Source organism: Gouania willdenowi, chromosome 21 (genome assembly GCF_900634775.1).
Source record: "Gouania willdenowi chromosome 21, fGouWil2.1, whole genome shotgun sequence".
Taxonomy (NCBI): Eukaryota; Metazoa; Chordata; class Actinopteri; order Blenniiformes; family Gobiesocidae; genus Gouania; species Gouania willdenowi.
Window position 1 is genome coordinate 22,844,434 of NC_041064.1, and position 20,151 is coordinate 22,864,584.

The 20,151-nt window shown below is 36.2% G+C and overlaps 1 protein-coding gene across 1 annotated transcript in view; it reads left to right on the forward strand.

Moving 5' to 3' along the window:
• tmtops2b (teleost multiple tissue opsin 2b) overlaps positions 1 to 20,151 on the forward strand; it is a 62,342-nt gene that overhangs the window by 23,536 nt on the left and 18,655 nt on the right. Inside the window, exon 2 of the mRNA XM_028436037.1 lies at positions 9,258 to 9,583. Coding sequence (XP_028291838.1) covers positions 9,258 to 9,583 — 326 coding nt within the window. The remainder of the gene's footprint in view (positions 1 to 9,257; positions 9,584 to 20,151) is intronic.

Genomic DNA, 20,151 nt, shown 5'->3' on the forward strand with positions numbered 1-20,151 from the left:
ATATAAGCCACTTTAATTTTTTTCTTTAATATATCTCCTCCTCTGGTACCTGTACTTGCACCATGTGTGACCCTTAGATGTTGCACAATCAAAAACACGCACTTCCCTTTCTTTTGAGGCAGTGTGCTGGATCAAAAGGTCCAGAGATGCTAAGAAAAAAGGTCCGCACAACTGCGTGGTTAGCTCCCAATTTCAGTTTTAATTTACACCAAAAATGTGACGTTTCTGGCTGACCGCCCTTCATCAGACATGAGTTGCAGCCTTTAGGCACACCTGTTTTTATAGTGTGCATGATTGAACAGGGTAGTCACATAATATATGTTAGCGTTAGTGAATGGACATTAATCTTGCATATATTTACAGTCGCCATGTGTACTAACTTTATACACTATATACTGTATATATATATATATATATATATATATATATATATATATATATATATATATATATATATATATATATATATACAAAAATATACACTACATATATACAAAAATATACACTACATATGTACAAAATTATACTATATATATTTAAAAAAATGTTTATGCTAATTACAAATATAACATTCTTAGGATACAATTTTACATTCATGGTCATACAAACATCAGGGTACCCATAATATTGTATAGAGGTATTGTACTTTGTTATGTAGGTGTGTCCTAGACTAATCTTAATATGTTGTAGTGACCACAGTTACAAATACAGAAGAGTGAATTACAAAATAAACATGAACAATGCAGTGATGGTCCACCAGAAAAGAGACAACATAACTGGTACATAATACATATAGTATATTTTTGTATATATGTGAAGTATATATTTATATATATATAGTGTATAAAGTTACAGGTAGTACACATGGCGACTGTAAATATATGCAAGATTAATGTCCATTCACTAACGCTAACATATATTATGTGACTACCCTGTTCAATCATGCACACTATAAAAACAGGACTGCCTAAAGGCTGCAACTCATGTCTGATGAAGGGCGGTCAGCCCGAAACGTCACATTTTTGGTGTAAATTAAAACTGAAATTGGGAGCTAACCACGCAGTTGTGCGGACCTTTTTTCTTAGCATCTTTGACCCTTAGATGTTGCCATTCAATTACCCATTTTAAACACAGCACAAAAAAGAGAGGAGTTGTCACCAGCCTGCTTGTTGTTGTTAATAGCACACGCTGCTAACAACATGACTCGGTTAATAAGACAAAATGAGAAAAGGTCAGAAGCTAAAATTAGAGTATATTCGCAGTGACAGGCGGGTCAAGAGGTTCCCTCTAGAGGCCAGTGCTTGCCCTTTTAGTAAGGTCTGGTTTGCTACAAAAATGGAGTCTGACTACTGTAAAATGTCAGACTGATGTATTTCAAATTATTAATTCAATTATAGCAAGCAAAAATGCCCAGGCCATGTAATGGTAACTGGGGACAAGCAGGGTCCTCTGCTTGTTTCCAGTGATCCACCAGCATGGTTACAGCTCTGACAGTCTCTGATGAAGTAAAGGAGAAGGAAAATTATTAGAGCAGTGTTTTTCAACCTTGGGGTTGTGTCTGGTAATTATAAAATACAAAGAATTACTGATTACAATTACATTTTTATTTTACTTTTTTTTTTTTTTTAAATGTATCAATTTATTTGTTTTAATTATTTTGTACAGTTAAAAAAACAATACATAATTCATTATGTGCATGAACATGTATGTACATAATGAAATAACGTCCCCAAGTTCCCGGTTAAGCCCTAAAGAATAAATAGAGTAAAAGAATAATAGTATAAAAGAATCAAAATAGAAAAACCATAATAGAACTATAATAGAATAAATACAAAATAATACAAATATACAAAACAAAAGTGAAAATAATATCACAGAAATAGTTGTAAGGAGGTAAAGAAACATAATAATTATTATTTTTCAATCCACCCTATACATTATTGGACAACTGTTTTCACTTTCCTTAATATAAATCTTGTTCAAGTAAAAAGAAGTATAAACATATCTGAGCTGGCACATATTGTCACTTTGTATTTTAACACAGTATAACAAACATGATCAAAAAACACATTTTAGAGAAATCAAGTCTGTAAGGTTGCCAGAAATGTGTGATATGAAGATGATGTCATGACAAAAAAAAGTTAGGTTTAGTTTATGTCATGTTAAAGGGTTGGAAAAAAAAATCCGACAACCATACATTGGAAAAATAATCCATTCACCAGTTGGAATATGACACAATCTACCAACAACTACCGGTAGGTTGTTCCTGAGCCTTTATTATCAGATATCAGATTCAGCCCCAAGAGCTAAACTGTTGTCTGTACCATTAAAAACGCCTTCAGACAGTTTCCTGAGTGCATTATGTGTCGACAGATGAGGATATGTGCATTAAATAATGCATCTGTTCAGGTTTCAGGTTTGTCCGTCATAGCATGAGATGAATGAAAGGGGAAACCGGCTCAGGAACATAACAGAACCATCCTAAGGCTCCACAGTTAAGAACACAGTGAGCCTCCGTGTCTGAAACATGAGCTCATTTACCCATTGATGCTAGGAAAAATGAAACTGCACTTCTGAAACAACATAGTAAAACAATATAGTAAAATAAAGCAGTGATGACGAGCAGGAAGGATAATATCACTGCATGAACAATGAAAATTTCACCTCCAGAGATTTATAACCCTAACAGAAAAGTCTTATTAAGGCTGTGCAGTTAATTAAAATTTGATTACGATGTTGATTATACTCAATGATTACAAAAATAACAATCGAGAAAACAATTATTCATAAAATAATAATAATATACATTTTATTCAGCAAATAAAACAAACTTCCACGATTTAGGATATCTATAAAGAATAAAGCTTGGCACACATGAGAAAAAAACGATTCTTAATACTAACTTTGAGTTGTTTAATTCACGCGCATGCAAGCTCCTCCTCCCCGGCCCTCTCAAAGCTAAAGCTAAAGCTAGCCTGCAGGCTAACACGAGGAAAGTTATTGCTAGCGTTCTTGAGACATGACAGGAGAAACACAGGAAAAAACGCTTGGTAATTAAGTCAAATTCTAACGAATACACTTCTAATGCATTATTGCATTTGTTTACAAAAGTGAGCGCACTTTTTTTTTTTTTATCAAGTTACACTTATTCTTAAGTGTTCAAAGAATATACTTTACCAGGGTTCTTGCCAGCGCTGTTGAGCGTAGGGGCCCCCGACGTTGTAATTTTTCTCTCCTGCAGAGCGATGGACTTCCGTCTCTCACCTGGAGAGTAAAGACTCCTACATCAGGATGCTCTGTATCGACTACAGCTCAGCCTTCAACAGTCATTCCCCACATGCTCACCCAAAAACTCTTTTCACTATCCACAAAGCACACTTTATATTTGACTTTTCTATATTTTCTACCTTGTACAAATTTATCTGTATTACTTTTTAAATTATTATAATTATTGTTACTATACTTTTTATTTTTATTTGTTTTCTTTGTTTGTTTTTGTTTTTTGTGGCATCCAGTGTGGTGAGCAAAATAAAAATGTCATTGTACAGGGAAACATGTTTCTTTACTGTGCACATGACAATAAACACTTTGAATCTTTGAAGCTTGTAGTGTGTGTGCGTCCTCTGGGTGTTTGTGTGCGTGTGCGCGCGCACGTGCGTGTCATTCACGCGTGTGTGTTCCAATATTACTGCAGGTCCCACATAATACCTCATTTAAATTTAAAAAGTGCGTCTTGGAATCAGTCCTTTAAACCTTTAGCTTTACTTCACTAAATTTGGCCCTCAGAGAGTTAAAAATGTCTACATTTCCCCCTGTGCTGTGAAAAATTCCCGGTAGAACCCTGCTTTACGGTGTTTCGTACTACAGTGAACATACTTGACTTCATAAATTGCAGTTCCCTTTAAATTATTTTTTGTTATTTAAATGATAGACAATTTATAGGTGTGCGTAGCTGTTCAGTTGCAGTGCACTGCATTTGTTTACAAAGGGGAACACACTTGAATGATATTTGAATCAATACTTTGGATCTCTTTATTTATTTGCATTCAAATCATATTTTTTTTAATGCATATTTTGTTTTGTGCAAAAGTGAACATGCTTGATTTTAGTGTTTGGAGGATTTTATTTTTTTAAAGAATATATTTTACATTGTTTTGAAAAATAAATGAATAACTTTTTGGTTGACAAATAATTGTTTGAATAATCGTGATTTCAATTAGGACTAAAACAATCATGATTATAATTTTTTCTATAATCCTAATTCTTATCAAGACAACAACTAGCATTTCACCATAAGTGTACTATAAAAGTACATGAGTCAGTCCCTGCAGAAAAACTATCGATGCAAATTTAGCTGTTACTGGGAACTCTGTGCGTGTATGTAAATCTTGACTAAGACCAGATCCTTCCGCCCTGGTACGTCATCACGTACGTCTACACACTTGATTTTTAGTTGTCAAAATGCTCTCATTTACCAACGGATGCCACAGCCAAACAACAAGCCAGTCAGTTTCCTGATGTGTTGTACGTGAAAGTGGAGGTAAATTATGTTGTTTGTGTTAAAACACAAACAAACGTCATCGCTTGAAAGGCACTTTTCTACAATACAACATGCTGCTTCAGAGAATGGCAGAGATGCAAAGATCACAGTCACAACAAGTGACCAATTGAAGCAGTGACAGTTAAATCTATTATCGGCACCTAAAAGGAGCGCTTGTCTGTGAAGTGTGGGCGTGTGTGTGCGTAACCTGGTTCAAATGTGTAAATTAGTTAGAAAATCCTATATTTTATAAAAAGTCAATATCAGATAAATTGAGAGATAAGAGAGTATACGCATAATAATCTTTAGTATGTAAACTAATCAGTTTTTGACAGCCAATAATATGTTTTTATTGGATCACATATTTATATAAAAAAGATGCTGTTTTTTTTAAACACATCTTTGATGATGGGGTTGTTACCTGCACTGCAGTTAGCATTACCATTTCAAAGACTGGCAATCCTGCTTTGAGATTCTTACAGGACAAGCACCATTTATTTATTTTAGAACTATTTTTTTGCAAACCACTTATTCTCTGTTCAATATTCTCTTCACTGAAAACATTTAAAATGTGATGGAAATTATTTTTATCATGTTGCTGTAGCCTTTTCTGTATTGTTATGAAATAATTTAAATGCAATTAGATTTTTTTTTTTTTTTGTCAAATTGACCAGTATATGCAAAGTTATGGATAACAGTAAAGCCTTGTGATTTTAAATGTTCTTATTGATTTAAATGTTCTTATTGATTTTAAACAATTGAATGTTTTATCATGTAAAGCACATTGAGTTGCCTTGAGTATGAAATGCGCTATATAAATAAATTTGCCTTGCCTTGCCTTGCCTTGCCTTAACATATCACAATTTTTGCTGCAATTTTCAGCCATTTTAGGCCGCAACAATCACACAAATTGTGGATGGAACTGATAAGCAATATTGTCTCATTTATTTTCCAAAACTTGAAAACAGTCTTTCATCCTGTATGGATCGAAGAGAATCCAGTCCTCTATTATCTATTATCAGGGTGAGTCCAGTCCTGAAGCATGTTTTAGATCATAAAATCATAGCTTGTTATCAGGATTTCTGTTGAGCTGCGTGATGATACAAGTATTAGATTGAGATGTAGTGTGTTGGAGCAAGGACGCATCAAAAACATGCTGGATTGCGGCTCTTCAGGACCAGATTTGAGCACCATTGCTGTAGAGCACATGTCACATCCGGCCCTTTGGAGCATCCAATTCAGCCCGCAGGAAAAAAGTAAAAATGACAGAGAAAATTTGAATTACTGCGTGAATGAAACTCAACAATATTTGCAGGGACTCACATGATTGCATTCATTTTTAATGTTAAACAGTTGAAAAAAAATCTAAATTCTTCCAAAATCCTTCAATTTTTAAAAAAAAAAATATTACATAATATTTCCCTTAAATAAATAGAAATAGGTCACAAAATCTAGGAAATTTAAAGTAAAGATCCTATTGGAACTGATATCTGTCACGTATTGCTTGGATATTGTTGGTTTCTTACATATTTAGTTTTTTATGTATATGTAAAAATGCAAACTAGGGCACATAAATCTGTGGCCCACTTGAGATCAAACTGTTCTTCATTTGGCCCCTGAACTGAAATGAATTTGACACCCCTGCTGTAGAGCATACAGTATAAGAAGGATAGAAACTGTAACGAGTAATGGGAGGTCATTTTTGAAAATATAAAAACACTATGAAAAACATTACATTTGTTTCAAAAGTCAGTTTCATTTTTAAGTCCTTAAGAAACCTTATGATATCTTAACAAATCTGAGAACTTGTGGATGTCACAGATAAGAGTTATTGATGAAACACACAGATGCATTTACATTTAATTACTCTGTATGTAATTAGTGGGTGCGTGAGTAGTAGTGAAAAAAGGTTCAGGCGCGGACTGACTGAAAGTCTTACTTCACATCAGACCCTGGTTGACAATGTCATACATCCCCAGCGCATCATCTGAATGATTGAGCTCTAGAGGCAAAGCAGAGAAAGACGATGACACCTAATGGTACTTTCATCAATGGCAGAGTGAATCGATTTGAATTACCTTCATTAATTAGTGTAAATGGTAAATGGACTTTTTATATATTTTATATAGCGCTTTATCACCACACTGAAGCAGTCTCAAAGCACTTTACACATCAGCTCATTCACCCAATCACTCTCACATTCACACACCAGTGGGACAGGACTGCTATGCAAGGCGCTAGTCAACCACTGGGAGCAACTTAGGGTTCAGTGTCTTGCCCAAGGACACTTCGACACATAGTCAGGTACTGGGATCAAACTCCCAACCTCTCGATCAGAAGACGACCCACTACCACCTGAGCCACGGTCGCCCTGTATCTTAAATGTGTATTTAAGCTACATTTTAAAAATGTATTTTAAACAAACTGACAGATTCTTAAACTTTTCTTAGCTAGTGGTGTGGGACCCAACAGTCACAACATTTGCATGACTTTAGAAAGCACTGAACATGTTTTGACTTTAAATATGAAACATTAATGCAGGTTTTATACTCTTCTCAATTGTAACGGAAGTTAATGATCTTTTGTGGCTTATTGTTTGTTTATAGCAAAAATGTGTTTTGAAAGATGGTAGTGAGTTAGTGGCAAGGATGTTTGGGGGGAGAGAGTTCCAGAGGGTAGGGGGAAGGCTCTATCCCCCTTGGATTTGAAGATGGGAGTGAGGAGGTTGGAGTGAAAGGATCGGAGGGTGCGAGAGAGCTGGTAGGTCAGAGAGGTATGGAGGGGTCAGGTTATTAAGGGATTTGTAGGTGATGAGTAGGATCTTAAAGTGGATACGCTGTTTGTGGAGAGCCAGTTTAGTACATGTTGGAGTTTTTGTAGGTGGGTGGAGGGAAGACCAGAGAGGAGGCTGTTGCAGTAATTGTGTCTGGAGGAAATGAAGGCATGGATTAGAGTTACTGCGGCAGGTTTAGAGAGGGTGGGTCGAAGGCGGGCAATGTTTTGAAGGTGGAAGAAGGCTGATTTGGTGGATGTCGGGACTGGAAAGAGAGTGTAGGGTTGAAAATGATTCCAAGATTTCTGATCTGCGGTGAGGGGGTGAACATGTGACCATCGATAGGAAGTGTTAAATTCTGAGCGGAGGGGAGGATAGATTTAGGACTAATGATGATGATTTCAGATTTATTGCCGTTGAGTTTGAGGAAATCCATGATTTTATTTCAGAGAGGCTGGCAATATTATCGCGATATAGCGATATTCGATATATCTTGGAAAAAATTGTCCACGATACATTACAATATTTGTCACTGAAGAAATTCAGAATGTATTGAATGCACTGAATCCATTTAACAGGAATTAAAAAACATTGTCAATCAATTTCACATGAATGACAGCCAAGTAAAACAAAGTGTATACTGCACAGTGACTCTTCTTAACACACACTGACCACAACTAGTCACATGTCCTTGTGTTATGTTTAAGTCTTTAAGGGAAGACTGATACAAAATAATGATTCACCAAAATATTGATGATGTTTGTGCAAATTAGCTTTTAATCATTAATAACAAAATGAGTGCTGAAAAAACTCATTTCATTGCTAGTATTAATCAAGTTCTCTGTAAACATGGACACGTATCAGTGCTGCTTCACAAGCAGAATTAACTTGTTTTATGAAAACTTTGGAATTTTACTGCATATGAAAAATAAACATTTCAGTCAGTGCATCGATGGTCTCGTCTACACCAACTTTTCCCACGTATCTTCTGAAGCTCCGATGAGATGTTGTTCAAATGCTCTGAGCAGGTGAAGCTGCTCATAGTGTTGCTGCTCAGACAGAGTTTTACAGACACAGCAAAGTTAAGCAGGCACTGGTCGGCTCTTTATTTAGGGGTCGTTGATGATTTGCGTAGTTTTTTGGCAGTTTAGACAGGGTTTTAGATGGTTTAGGTGGTGTTTAATGCAACCAAGACAGGAGGAGGAGGGCGGTGCACCTCAGAAAGCGCTGCCCAGAAACATATCCCCATAAAAAAAAACGTTCCTTGCCTCGTGGTGACACATCTCATGCCGATTCTGTCCATTTGATTTTGTCCGCGATTCCGTTAACGTGGATTTTAGAGGGCGTAATACTTATCTTTTGTATAAAGGGAATTATAAAATAATTAAAGAAATAAATATCTATATTTGGCGCTAGTGAATCTATAACGTACCTCTAGACAAAACACACAAACAGTTTTGTTTGGTACTAAATGTGAGCCAATGGGTAACAATAAATCAATTCTAACAATAACCTTTGTTGTGTAATAGCAAAAAGCTGTAATCGATTCTAATTTGTCATTATGTATATGCAGAAAAATTGAAATGGGAGAAACAATTACCTTTCACACACCCCTAACTTCATAACTTCTCTATTGTATCTGTTAATGTGTAGTATTAGTATTCAAATGAATTGCTTGGCATTGCAATGTTTCAGTTTGACACGACATTAGCTAAAATCCTGCAATAACTTTGTCTTTTAATACCTAAACATTTAAAATTGAGATTCACTCAATACACAAGTAACATAAAACAATATTGTAACACTCACACAAAACAATACTGTAAACAGTCTCAGAAATACCATTTTCACTTTTACATTAAGGTTAAATTAAGGTCTGTTGAAGTTATTTAAATTTAATTTTATGTTACATAGTCTTACAGGTGTCTCTGTGTTGTTTTTCAGGTATTGTATCTCTGATCTCACTGGTGATCCTCTCCTATGACCGCTACAGCACTCTTACAGTGTACAACAAGCGGGGGCCTGATTACCGTAAACCCCTGCTAGCAGTTATGGGCTCCTGGCTTTACTCCTTATTCTGGACAGTGCCTCCTCTACTGGGCTGGAGCAGCTATGGCATAGAGGGGGCTGGGACCAGCTGCTCTGTTTCCTGGACGGTTAGAAGTGCCCAGTCACATGCCTACATCATCTGCCTCTTCATTTTTTGCCTGGGTCTACCAATCCTGGTGATGATCTATTGCTATGGGAGGTTGCTTTGGGCGGTCAAACAGGTATGGAAATGTCAGAATGCATGTGTCTGTGTCTTAATGTCGCCAAAAATACTCACGTGGAAGCTTTGTGCAATGTTTCTCCAACCAACAGGTTGCAATACGTATGCTTTCCTGCTGTGAAGCAACAACAAACTAAAAGCTCAAGACTTGCATTTGTCTATTTTATTCTGAGCAAGAAAATAAAAAACACTCATAGAGCTGATACACATTATCTTATTATCTCTGTGTTGGAGTGGTGGGGAGTTGTAGTGGAGAGTCCTCAGACAAGTGTAAACCAAAGCCAAGGAAGTACAAACCAAACAATGATAAAATATACTGAAGAGAAACTTATCAAAAACAAATGCACACAGACAGCTCCGGTTGGGGGAAATCAGGAAACGACAGTGATTGAAATCAATTACATTTTATTTACAACTCGCCAAATAAAAGTAAAGCTAGGGCACAAATCATAATACCAATGGATGCAAAAACACAACATTTCTACATGGGCAAGCCGTAGACCCCGATGGAGAGGAAAATCCTCTTTTTAATAGAAATAAAACTCCAGCAAAACCGGACACAGCTGGCAGCCACCTGCTCGACTGGTTTAGGTTTAGTGGACAGGGGTAAGAGAACAGAACACGAAAAAGAGAAAGAACTTCAGAGTATCACAAGCTGGTTAAACTGTATACCACAGATCAGGAACCATTAGCTCCAATGCCAGGATACCTGGAGAAAGAAGGAAGAGAAACAGGAAATCACTGGCTACAAGAGAGAAAAACATGGTTAAAGCATCAAAATTTACATTTTGAAAGAATGTAGTTGGAGAGAATGCTCAGTGCAGCATAAAAGGCTCCTCAGCACCGCAAACTTTTGCCGATACAGCCAGGAAAGACACATGCCTGTCCACATTACTAGAGAGCAGTTTTCAATTATTGGTTTAAAACCCTTTTGGAGATATTTTGTTTTGCCAAATAATACAAATATGGACAGAGTAATTTCAAGTGGTGATAGAGAGGGAGAGAATGTGGACAGCAGGAAAACCTCATAGTGGAGAGTTTACTTAAGCCTGAGGCTGCACCTCACTCTAAATCCCCAAACAAAGGGGAAATGAAGCAGAAGGTGCACATTTCTAATTCTGGAAAAAAAAATGTATATCTTAAATATGGCTCAGATATAGTTTAAATTAGACATTTAAGAGATGTGGAGTGACATTCAACACAATAATAATTTTAAGGCTCATACTTCTCTATGTTGTCTCATGAAAGACTCAAAGTCATCTCATGCTATTCTCTTTAAATTGCCCTTTAAAGTAAGAAAGACATACTTGCGATCAGAGGCAGATAATATTGAGATCTCTTGTTCATCCTAATTCTCACATATTGCTCAAATAGTTTTCTCAACTCAACCCCCTTTGTCTTATTGAGTTCTTGAACCTTGCTCCTAAGGAATGCTGAGCAGCAAGGTTTAAGAAACAAATGATCCCATAATGACATGAATATGACATGCTCAATTTGATCCCAAGAGATGAGATTAAGCAGCAAATAAGCAACACATTTTTTGCTTATGCGAGTTAGTGTAAGGAAGAAGTTGGCTATGTGACTGCATCAGACACAACAAACAGCTGGGGTTGGTGTGGTCTCGTATCCTGACCACTACCTCAGACTCAATCAGGAGGGAGAAGACAAGAAGAAAAAAGGGATGAAATAACATATCGTAGCTAGTCTGAAGTATGCTCACAAGAAGTAAATTGAAGTTTAACTTTAAAAGTGTTGGGAATAGCTACTGGCCTCCAGAAACCAAACCGGATACTTGTTCCATATGCCAGGAGCCTTAATAGCTCAATGCTTTAGGATTAATTGGCCGATCCAGCAACCACACCTTTAAATACTGGAGGAAGGCAATCAGTGGATAGGTCCACCTGGATGGAGGCAGGAATGAGAGGGTGTATTCACACATACTCAACACACACATGCTGAGAAGACAGGGTCTGTTCAAACAAACAGGAATCCTAAACTCACAGTGACAAACAAATACTTAAAACCAAAACTAGATACCAACAAATAACTTGACAAACAACACTAGCTCAAGTAAATTGAAAATCCAACACAAAAAGGACCCCAATTTTATATGAACTAAGGACTTTCTAAGTGACATACATGCAGCACTACTTGGTTCACCACTAAAGCAAATTAATAAAACAACTACAATGCACATGAAGACAGTGATACTTACAAAGACAAGGGAAAATGGACAGCTATGTGAGACTGTAGCATTTTTTTCTGATAGTAAATCCAGTTTAATCCCAAAATAACAAGTAACAAAAAAAAGCTTCCTGGATTTTTTTCCTTTGAAAGATGTCTTTCTTTATTAAGAAAGTACTGTGTTAATGTCTCATGAAGTCGTAATAATGTTACTGATTTTTACAAGTTTTGCTTTGAATATGTGAAATTTCACTTGGACATGACATTATTATTCACAAATATTTCAAAGTAACTCCAAGGAAAGATGTAAATATGGCTGATTATATCTGCATCTTGTTACTAGATTTCCTACATCTGTGGAGAACACGTTGTCCTGAACGATTATAAAGGAAGCGTGAACAATGAGCTAGTCATTAAAAGTTCATTATTAGTTTAACTGGTAGATTTATTGGTTTACCATCCAAATAGAATAAAATAAAATAAATTATTCAGTTAGCTGATCACATATACACCTCATTTAATCAACATTAAAATCATCAGGCAAAAATAATGGATGATAAACAACAAAATAAGAGACTCACAAAGCAGATAAACCCAGAATAGGCGTAAAGACTAAATTTATGTTAGATTAGAGGTTAGAAAATATGGTGATCTGAGGAATAGTGTCACACTGGCACAGAAAGCTGGACTCAAATGCAGGACCCCAGAGGCTGGTAGAGAGGAAACTCTGGGTACCTCACGATACGATACGATACATGGCACAAAGCTCACGATAACGATTATCTCACGATATGACGATACTGCGATTATTGATATATTGGTCAGAAATCAATCTACGATAATCTATGACATAACAAGAAAAAAAAGATTAAGTGAAAAAATACAATTTTTTTATATCTCTGAAAGACAATAAATTGAAAAGTGTCCTATGAACAGTGACACTATTTTAGTGCAACATTTTTGTAAATAACTGTCAACATACCAATGTAAACGAATAAGTATCTCCAATAGTGCTTTCTATAAATAAAAAATATGGTCTTTCTTACCAGTGACACCAGTATAGTGCAATATTCCAGTAAACAATATATTGGTTCCTTCAACAAACTGTGAAAACATTTCTGTGAAGACGTACCTGCACATTTTAGTAAAAAAGCAGAAAAGGTTTTGAAAAAAAAAAAATAAATAAATAAAAAAAATCCATACTTAGCGGGAGCATATCGATAATCGATTGTGCAGAAAAAATATTGCGATATATCGTCGTATCAAGGTATCGTCACACTCCTAAATCCAAGTAGGGTTCGGTCCTTAGCAGCCCATACAGGTACTCCACCTCTACATTAGTGATGTCTGAATTGAATTGGAGACCTTTTTACTTATCCATCTGCTCCGTCAAGTGTCTCTTGTCTGTCCATTAAACCTTTGAAAAACGTGTCTAGATAGTTTCTGGCCCAGTCGTCATGTTACGTAACTTATGTGTCTTGTTTAGTGGTGGTCAGGTTCCTGTCTTCCAGCACTGGTGGATAATGTTTCTTGGTAGCTTCATATTTGATTCTTCTTCTAAAAAAAATTGGCATTTGCTTTTGCATGTTTTCGTCTTGTGACCCTGGTCACTACTTGCAACAAAATATTTAACAGTTTGGTGATCTTGCCCCAACAACTTAACAATCTCAAAAATGTTGTGTGCTTTTTAAAAAACTTTTAGAGCTTGTTAAATCTATATTTTGTCCAAGAAAAATCAGTTGCCTAATAATATGCATTCAAATTCGAGAGAGAAAAATAAGCTTAGCTGGGCATCATCAAGTCTTCCTTATCTTACCATTGTGGTTTGGTAAACAACCCTCTTCTGACATTGTAGCATGGAAATACCATTCCCGGATACCAGTAAATGACCACTTTGAGTCAGAGTTTGATGTCCCAATTTCTTTGGCCATTTATTTTCTTTACTGCCTGTCTGTGGAATTCATCACCCCATACCCCCAGATAGTTATTTGCATGGATTTTTAAACCAATGTGAGAGATTCTTCCCTGAATACAAGCCAACTGAGAGACTTTTTTTACTATAATCATATTCCACAGCCACAAACCTTTGACATTCTCTCTTCAACACAGCAACAGTTAAAGCTTTGATACTTTTGTGTGTTAAAAATAGAAATTCATACCTCCAGCTTCCTTCCTCAGCTCACTCTAAGAATATATTTGATACCTCCGTTAAAAAGAACCCATTCATCTAAAGGAAAAGAAGAACTGGTGTCAGCAAAGCTACCGCTTCTTTCTACTGCATCTCTTTGGGGAAAGCTTTCTTTTTCTGGGACGTGCCTTTTGAAAGAAGGTAACAAATCTATAGTAAGTGATCACAGACAGAGCTAGTCCCATTTTGTCTGACTACATATCTAAATATTTATATGTTCGGGAAGTATTTATAATCCTGTGAACAAGCAACAGGCTTGGAGTTGCTCTGGTCCTGCTTTCTGGCTATTATGCTCTCTAACTTAAAACCTCACCTTTGTCCACAGTTTGAGGTGAAAATGTTAAATTGGTGTGAATTATTTTTCAGATTTTAATACATGTATCTCAGTTCATACAACTTTGTTGCTATATTTTTTCTAGTGATTTTTTCTAGTGCCCAGTTCTTCTAATGCATTCTCCTTTAATAATCCAGTCCCATGCACCTTAACTAACCACCATCAGAGCCGTTTAACACTTGATCTATGGCTTTTATCAACAGTGTCACACCTGTCGCTCTTTTCTTACCTTGTCTGCACATGCTGTCTGAGGTCAACACTACATGAAGTGCAATCTTTTTATGACAGCTATGCATGTTTTGTTATTGCAGTTAAAAACATGTATTTGTTTTATTGCATAATTATGACCTTCACCAGCCCTCCCCAAGGAAGGGTAAGAAAAACTTAAACAAAACTATTAAATGGAGAATATAAAAAGAGAGGGCAGTGTTACATCTAGGTGAGGGGGAAGGGAACAGTGAAGAGGGAGTTTGGGTAGGAAAATGCAATGGGTGGGGAAGAGTCGACTGTTTTAAGGTGAGAGTGAAATGTGATGTTATAGTTGTGTATTTCTCTTGTCTCACCCTTTTTTCCACCACTGAGCCGTAAACAACCCAAAGATACACAGTGTCATCAAGTGAATTGCAGCAAGTTTCTTGACCGTAAATGGTGACATCCTCAACACCCATTCTGAGCAGCCTAGTAACAACAAATATAAGATAGCTATAGCAGATTGACCACAAAGGTAGAATTGGTACAAATAGTATTTATTTATTGTGGTCAGCTGTTAATTGCTAGACTGTACCTTTATGCTTGCATTCAACATAGAAAGTAAACAAAAGTCAGGTAGGAGATAGTCTACCCATCATTCTATAACTAATAGGCTAATGCAGGGTACGCTTTGAACAGCCCATCAGTTCATCTCAGAGCTCGCTAACACACAGCGGACGCACATTCAATGATATAACATTTAGAAAAAAAAATACACTTTCTACTCAAAAAACCTAAAAAGGTATTTGGCTTGGGTGGAATTAAACCATTTTCTTTCAAATAAAAGTTATTATTGTTAACCGCCATTTTACAACTAACTATGGTACTAGCAAATAGCAGTGTTGCCAACTCCTCAGTATGGAAAGTAACTATTGGTTGTTCTAAATTTCGCAAAATGACCCCATCACCTAATTTTCTTACTTGATTGTAATAAACGCTGAAGGAGAGAGGAATATGTTGTGGCAGAGATAAAAAGTTGGTTTAAAAAGAGCTTAAATTTGATTAGAATTACAAATGAACCAATTACTTCCATTGATTATTGGTTAGTTCTTAAATATTTAATAAAATTTTGTTCGTTAGAGTATCAAATTTGATCAAAAAACTGTTATGTAGAGTTGTGATGTTTACGAACGAACCAAAACTTTTGACTACCTCATGAACATGAACGATGGGAACCAAGTCGCAGTTGTAAACCATTCTTTTTGTTTTTATCCTTGCTGTTTCACACAGAAGCAAACACAAGCTCTTCATTTGTTAGTCTTCTGAGTAAGACAGAGAAAAGTTACGATCTCTGCTCTGACCTTCAACACAACCAAAATAGCTCAATGTCAATCTCGCCTTCTAATGTCCACTCTAACTCCCTCTTCCCTGTTCCTTGCCCCCTCACCCAGGTGTAACACTGACCTCTCTTTTTAAATATTTTCCTCTAATAAAGTGTTTCTTATTCTTCCTTAGGGAGGGCTTTCAATGGTCACAATTAAGCAATAAAATAAATGTTTGTTTTATTGCAAGAATAAAACATAGATACAGTAGCTGTGGTAAAAATATTCCACTACATATAGTGTTGACCTTCGATAGCAAATGTGAGAAAAGTTAAGCTCCCATCACATAGCAGATGTTCTGACTTATTTTGATGTTTTCTTCATTCATGAAGCAGCTTGTGAAGATAAAGAAGCTACAGTTGATTGGTTTTGTTTTTGAGCTTATTGTTGTGCTTCAGCATAACAGTTGTATTTAGAAACTTGATTTAGTACATTATAGATTACAGCACATCTGTAATACACTGCTTTGAAGAAGGATTGATATTTTGTTTTATGAGGATGGTTATTATCTGTTTACATTTGAATTTTATTTTCAGCCATTAAATGTTTAATAACATTAACATATAATAATAATGAAGAAGTACATATAATGGTACATTTGATACAATTTTAGTATTTGCCTTTGTAAATGCCCTTTGTTATCTGCTGTGTTTAGTAAATTTTGTATTTTTTTTGCCACATTCAGGTTCCTTTCTATCTTGAAGTGATAGATTGATTTGAGAATAGAATAATTTCACACATATATAGAGAGTTCTGACCTAAACAATATTTATTTTGTTTTCCAGGCTATTGTTCGGTTGCATGTATTTAATTACTGATGGAAGAGTAGCCACGGGCAGCTGTGTAGAAAACACAAAATATAAACCAATTGTTATGCATCATGATGCTGGGTAATGACTCGTGGAATTTATTCTTGCAATGTTTTTTAACATCAACATTGTACCAGTTTTCCCCAGTTTGTGGGTTAACTCTCACACCAAGGCTGCATAGGTACTATATACATTTTCAATGGGTAAATCTCAATAACTGATGTGTCTTGGGAAGCGCAGTAGTCTTCTTACACCTGTTAATGTGCTCTGCAAAAACAAACAAATGTGCTACACAAATAAATTGCTCTTGCCTTTCATGGCTTAAAGATTTCTAATAAAATCCAAAAGCCTGAATTATTTGGGCCTTCACACAGCGTGACTGTGGTCATTCATTTCTCCATTATCTGCTTGTTAATGAAGATGAGTTTCACAGTGATTGGTCTGAAGAAATTAAATGGTTTTGTACTAAACTGATTGAGATCAGATTATTACTGGGAACAGAGGATTATTATGTCTTAGCCTCTGTCCAACCCTAAGCTTCTTATCAGTGGTCTTGTTTTATGAGGTTGGTTTAATCCCAATGAATGGAGCGGTCTTGGTCATCACACTGAATTCCAACACCATCACACTGCACTTGAAGCTTGAAAGCTGTTTTTGCAATAGATAGATAATTTGCAAGGCTCCCTCTCTGTCAGTGGCCAAGCTCACCTTACCCAACAGGGCTCTACACAAACTTTTCCAGTGGTGGGACTAACTTTCTCAGGTGGTCTCTCCAGCACAGAATTTGGTCGAATTAAGTAAACAGTAGCATAACCAACTTAGCATCAGCATTGCTTCACCCCATGGAATTCAATTCAGAGGGTCCAGCTCTTATAGTGGGGTCTCCTAACCCTCTTCCCCTGTTCAGGGGTCTGCAACCTTTACTCTACAAGGAACCATTTAACCTCATCTCCCCTGGATTAAAGTTTTCCTGTAGCCAAAAAAATACCTTCTCAATGAAGACAATACAGTCTTAAATTATATACAATTAAAATTATATAGAATAATGTTTGATTTAATTTGACTTGATTTTATTGATCATGTAAATGGCAACATAAAAACTGTTTAAAAACACTATCTTGCATCTTCAAATTCTTATGCATCTCAGTTTACATGAACACAATGTTATGTAAATAAGTTTTTTTTTTAGGCTACAAAAAGTAACTGGAATTTGATAACGCATGATCATGTGGTCAACACATGTTAATTGCTAATTTCTTGCCACGCATAAGGCATGCATATTTAACCAGCATGTTGGCAGTTAAATTAATGTTTTTACAACAGTGTTTTTGTTGGTTTAGTTATCTTACCAGGGATTTAAAACTTAAGGTTAGCCACAGGTGCAGGAAAGTGGAAATGGTCTGTGGATGTTGCAGGAGGTGAAGTAGGAAGGTGGCTGAGTCATTGCACAATGTGGTTTATTTTTAGGTTAACAAATTGTTGTATCTTGATTTTATTTGTCATTAATCATTAATAGCCTCTGTAAGAAAATTACTATTTATTTCAATCGGTTTTTTTTTTAAAGCTATTGGGAGCCATTGCATAAAAGTCAAAGAGCCACATTAGGCTCCAGAGCTGCAGGCTGCAGATCCCTGCGCTGGGAGAACTACAGCTGAACATCTGGCCTGGCATCATAGTCCATCAGTTCTGGCCCCTTGATGCTGATTCTAATGAGGTCCTGCTCTTTGGTGTGGAATCATGTATGCGCAGCAGCTGTGTGTTTGGGGACATGGCAGCGTGTGTAGTGTCCATGTCGGACCCTGATTCACAGGAGGAAGACTCAGAGGACGAGGAAGTTTCTTCCTTTTGGATTTTCAAAATGAGGTCACCCTGCGCACTCGCACAGATGCGACCAGATGAAATTTACCCGCACACACTAAAAAAATAGTTGCATATGCAACCAATTTGGTTGCAGTCTCGAGCCCTGCACAATATTTCTGTTGCATATACTGTATGTGCACTTATGTGTTATTTGTTTGACCTTAAAGAGGAAGTGCAACAACCTTGTAATGTTATAAGTCTCATACTTAAGTTCTATTATTTATGTTGCTGAGGTTGGACACGGTTTACTCAGATTAATATCAATTATCAGTTTTATAAGTTTTATGGATTTATTATCAAAGGAGAAAAGTACACAATAAATGATTAACAATAATCAGATTCTACTAACTGACTTAATGCTAACTACAAACCTATTAACAAACACAGAGAACATACAGTATATGAAATCAGGATGTTTGAATAAAGATGAATCAGTGAATATGATGTTTGGATGTGGATTTCAGAGAATTTGGTCTTATGGACGTCATGTAAAGGAGCTCACAAAGATTTTTATTTTTGCATCTAAATGAGCCTGTTATTCAATGCCATTTTACGTTTGATCATGGCAGGAAAAACAAGGAAAAGGACATTCAGAATGAAGCATGTGTGCTGGGGGTGATGAAGGCCATGAACATAGTTTTATTTATTTGTATCTATTAAAAAAACAAGTTAGTGACAAAATTTTTAATTGTGTGAGATTCACAAAGCAAAAAGTGGCAGGGGTGAAGGAAAGTGGTGTAATCTGAAGGTGGAGGCCAAGAGTAAAGAGACATAGCGACGTCTGAGCGTTTCTGCTACAGGTTGGGGCCACACTGCCAGTTGTTCCTAGTTAAAATTCACTGGACTCATGGGCTGCATCCAAATAGTCCCTCCTATCCACTTTTCCTTAACCCTCAGAAGTGTTTGAGTGGTGGCCATGATAAGGAGGGTTCCAATTCTCTAAAAGCTAAGGAAAGTGCTTAATGCTTTCTTTATAACCTCCTTTATCCTAGGAAACACTGATGCATCCTTTACCAAAGGAGACCAGATAATGCTGACCCACAATTCCTTGCGGTAACAACATTTAAAGCAAGGGTGGGGAACCTTTTTCAAATCAAGGAACATTTTTATTTTCTGTAAAAAGGCCTTCGAGGGCCACACTATTATGAACACGCATAGATAGTAGGGTTGGGCAATATATCGACATTCAAGATATATCAAGTTTTCTATTTTGGGCGATATGGAAAATGACAATATTGCCTATATATATATATATATATGTTGTAGCTTATGTTGTATTCAAAAACTTGTTTTAGGAGTTGCTTTCACTACTTATCAGAACAGCATGAAAAGCTCAGTTTAATAGATTTCTGAGTGTGTCCTAAACCAGACCTTTCCCTAAACAAGTCACACCACTGAACTCACTCACACGTGCCTATAGGAGAAAAAGCCAAAAGTGGCATATAATGTGTAGCTGTTTGTTAATAAATGTGCCTGTGTGGCATTTTGCATCAGCAAAAACTTGTCTTTTTGGTCAGACTTTAAAAATATCGTATATTGCCATTGTGGAAAAAATATTGAGCTACGAGTTTTAGTCCATATCGCCCAGCCCTAATAGATAAAAATGCAAAATAAACAAACAAA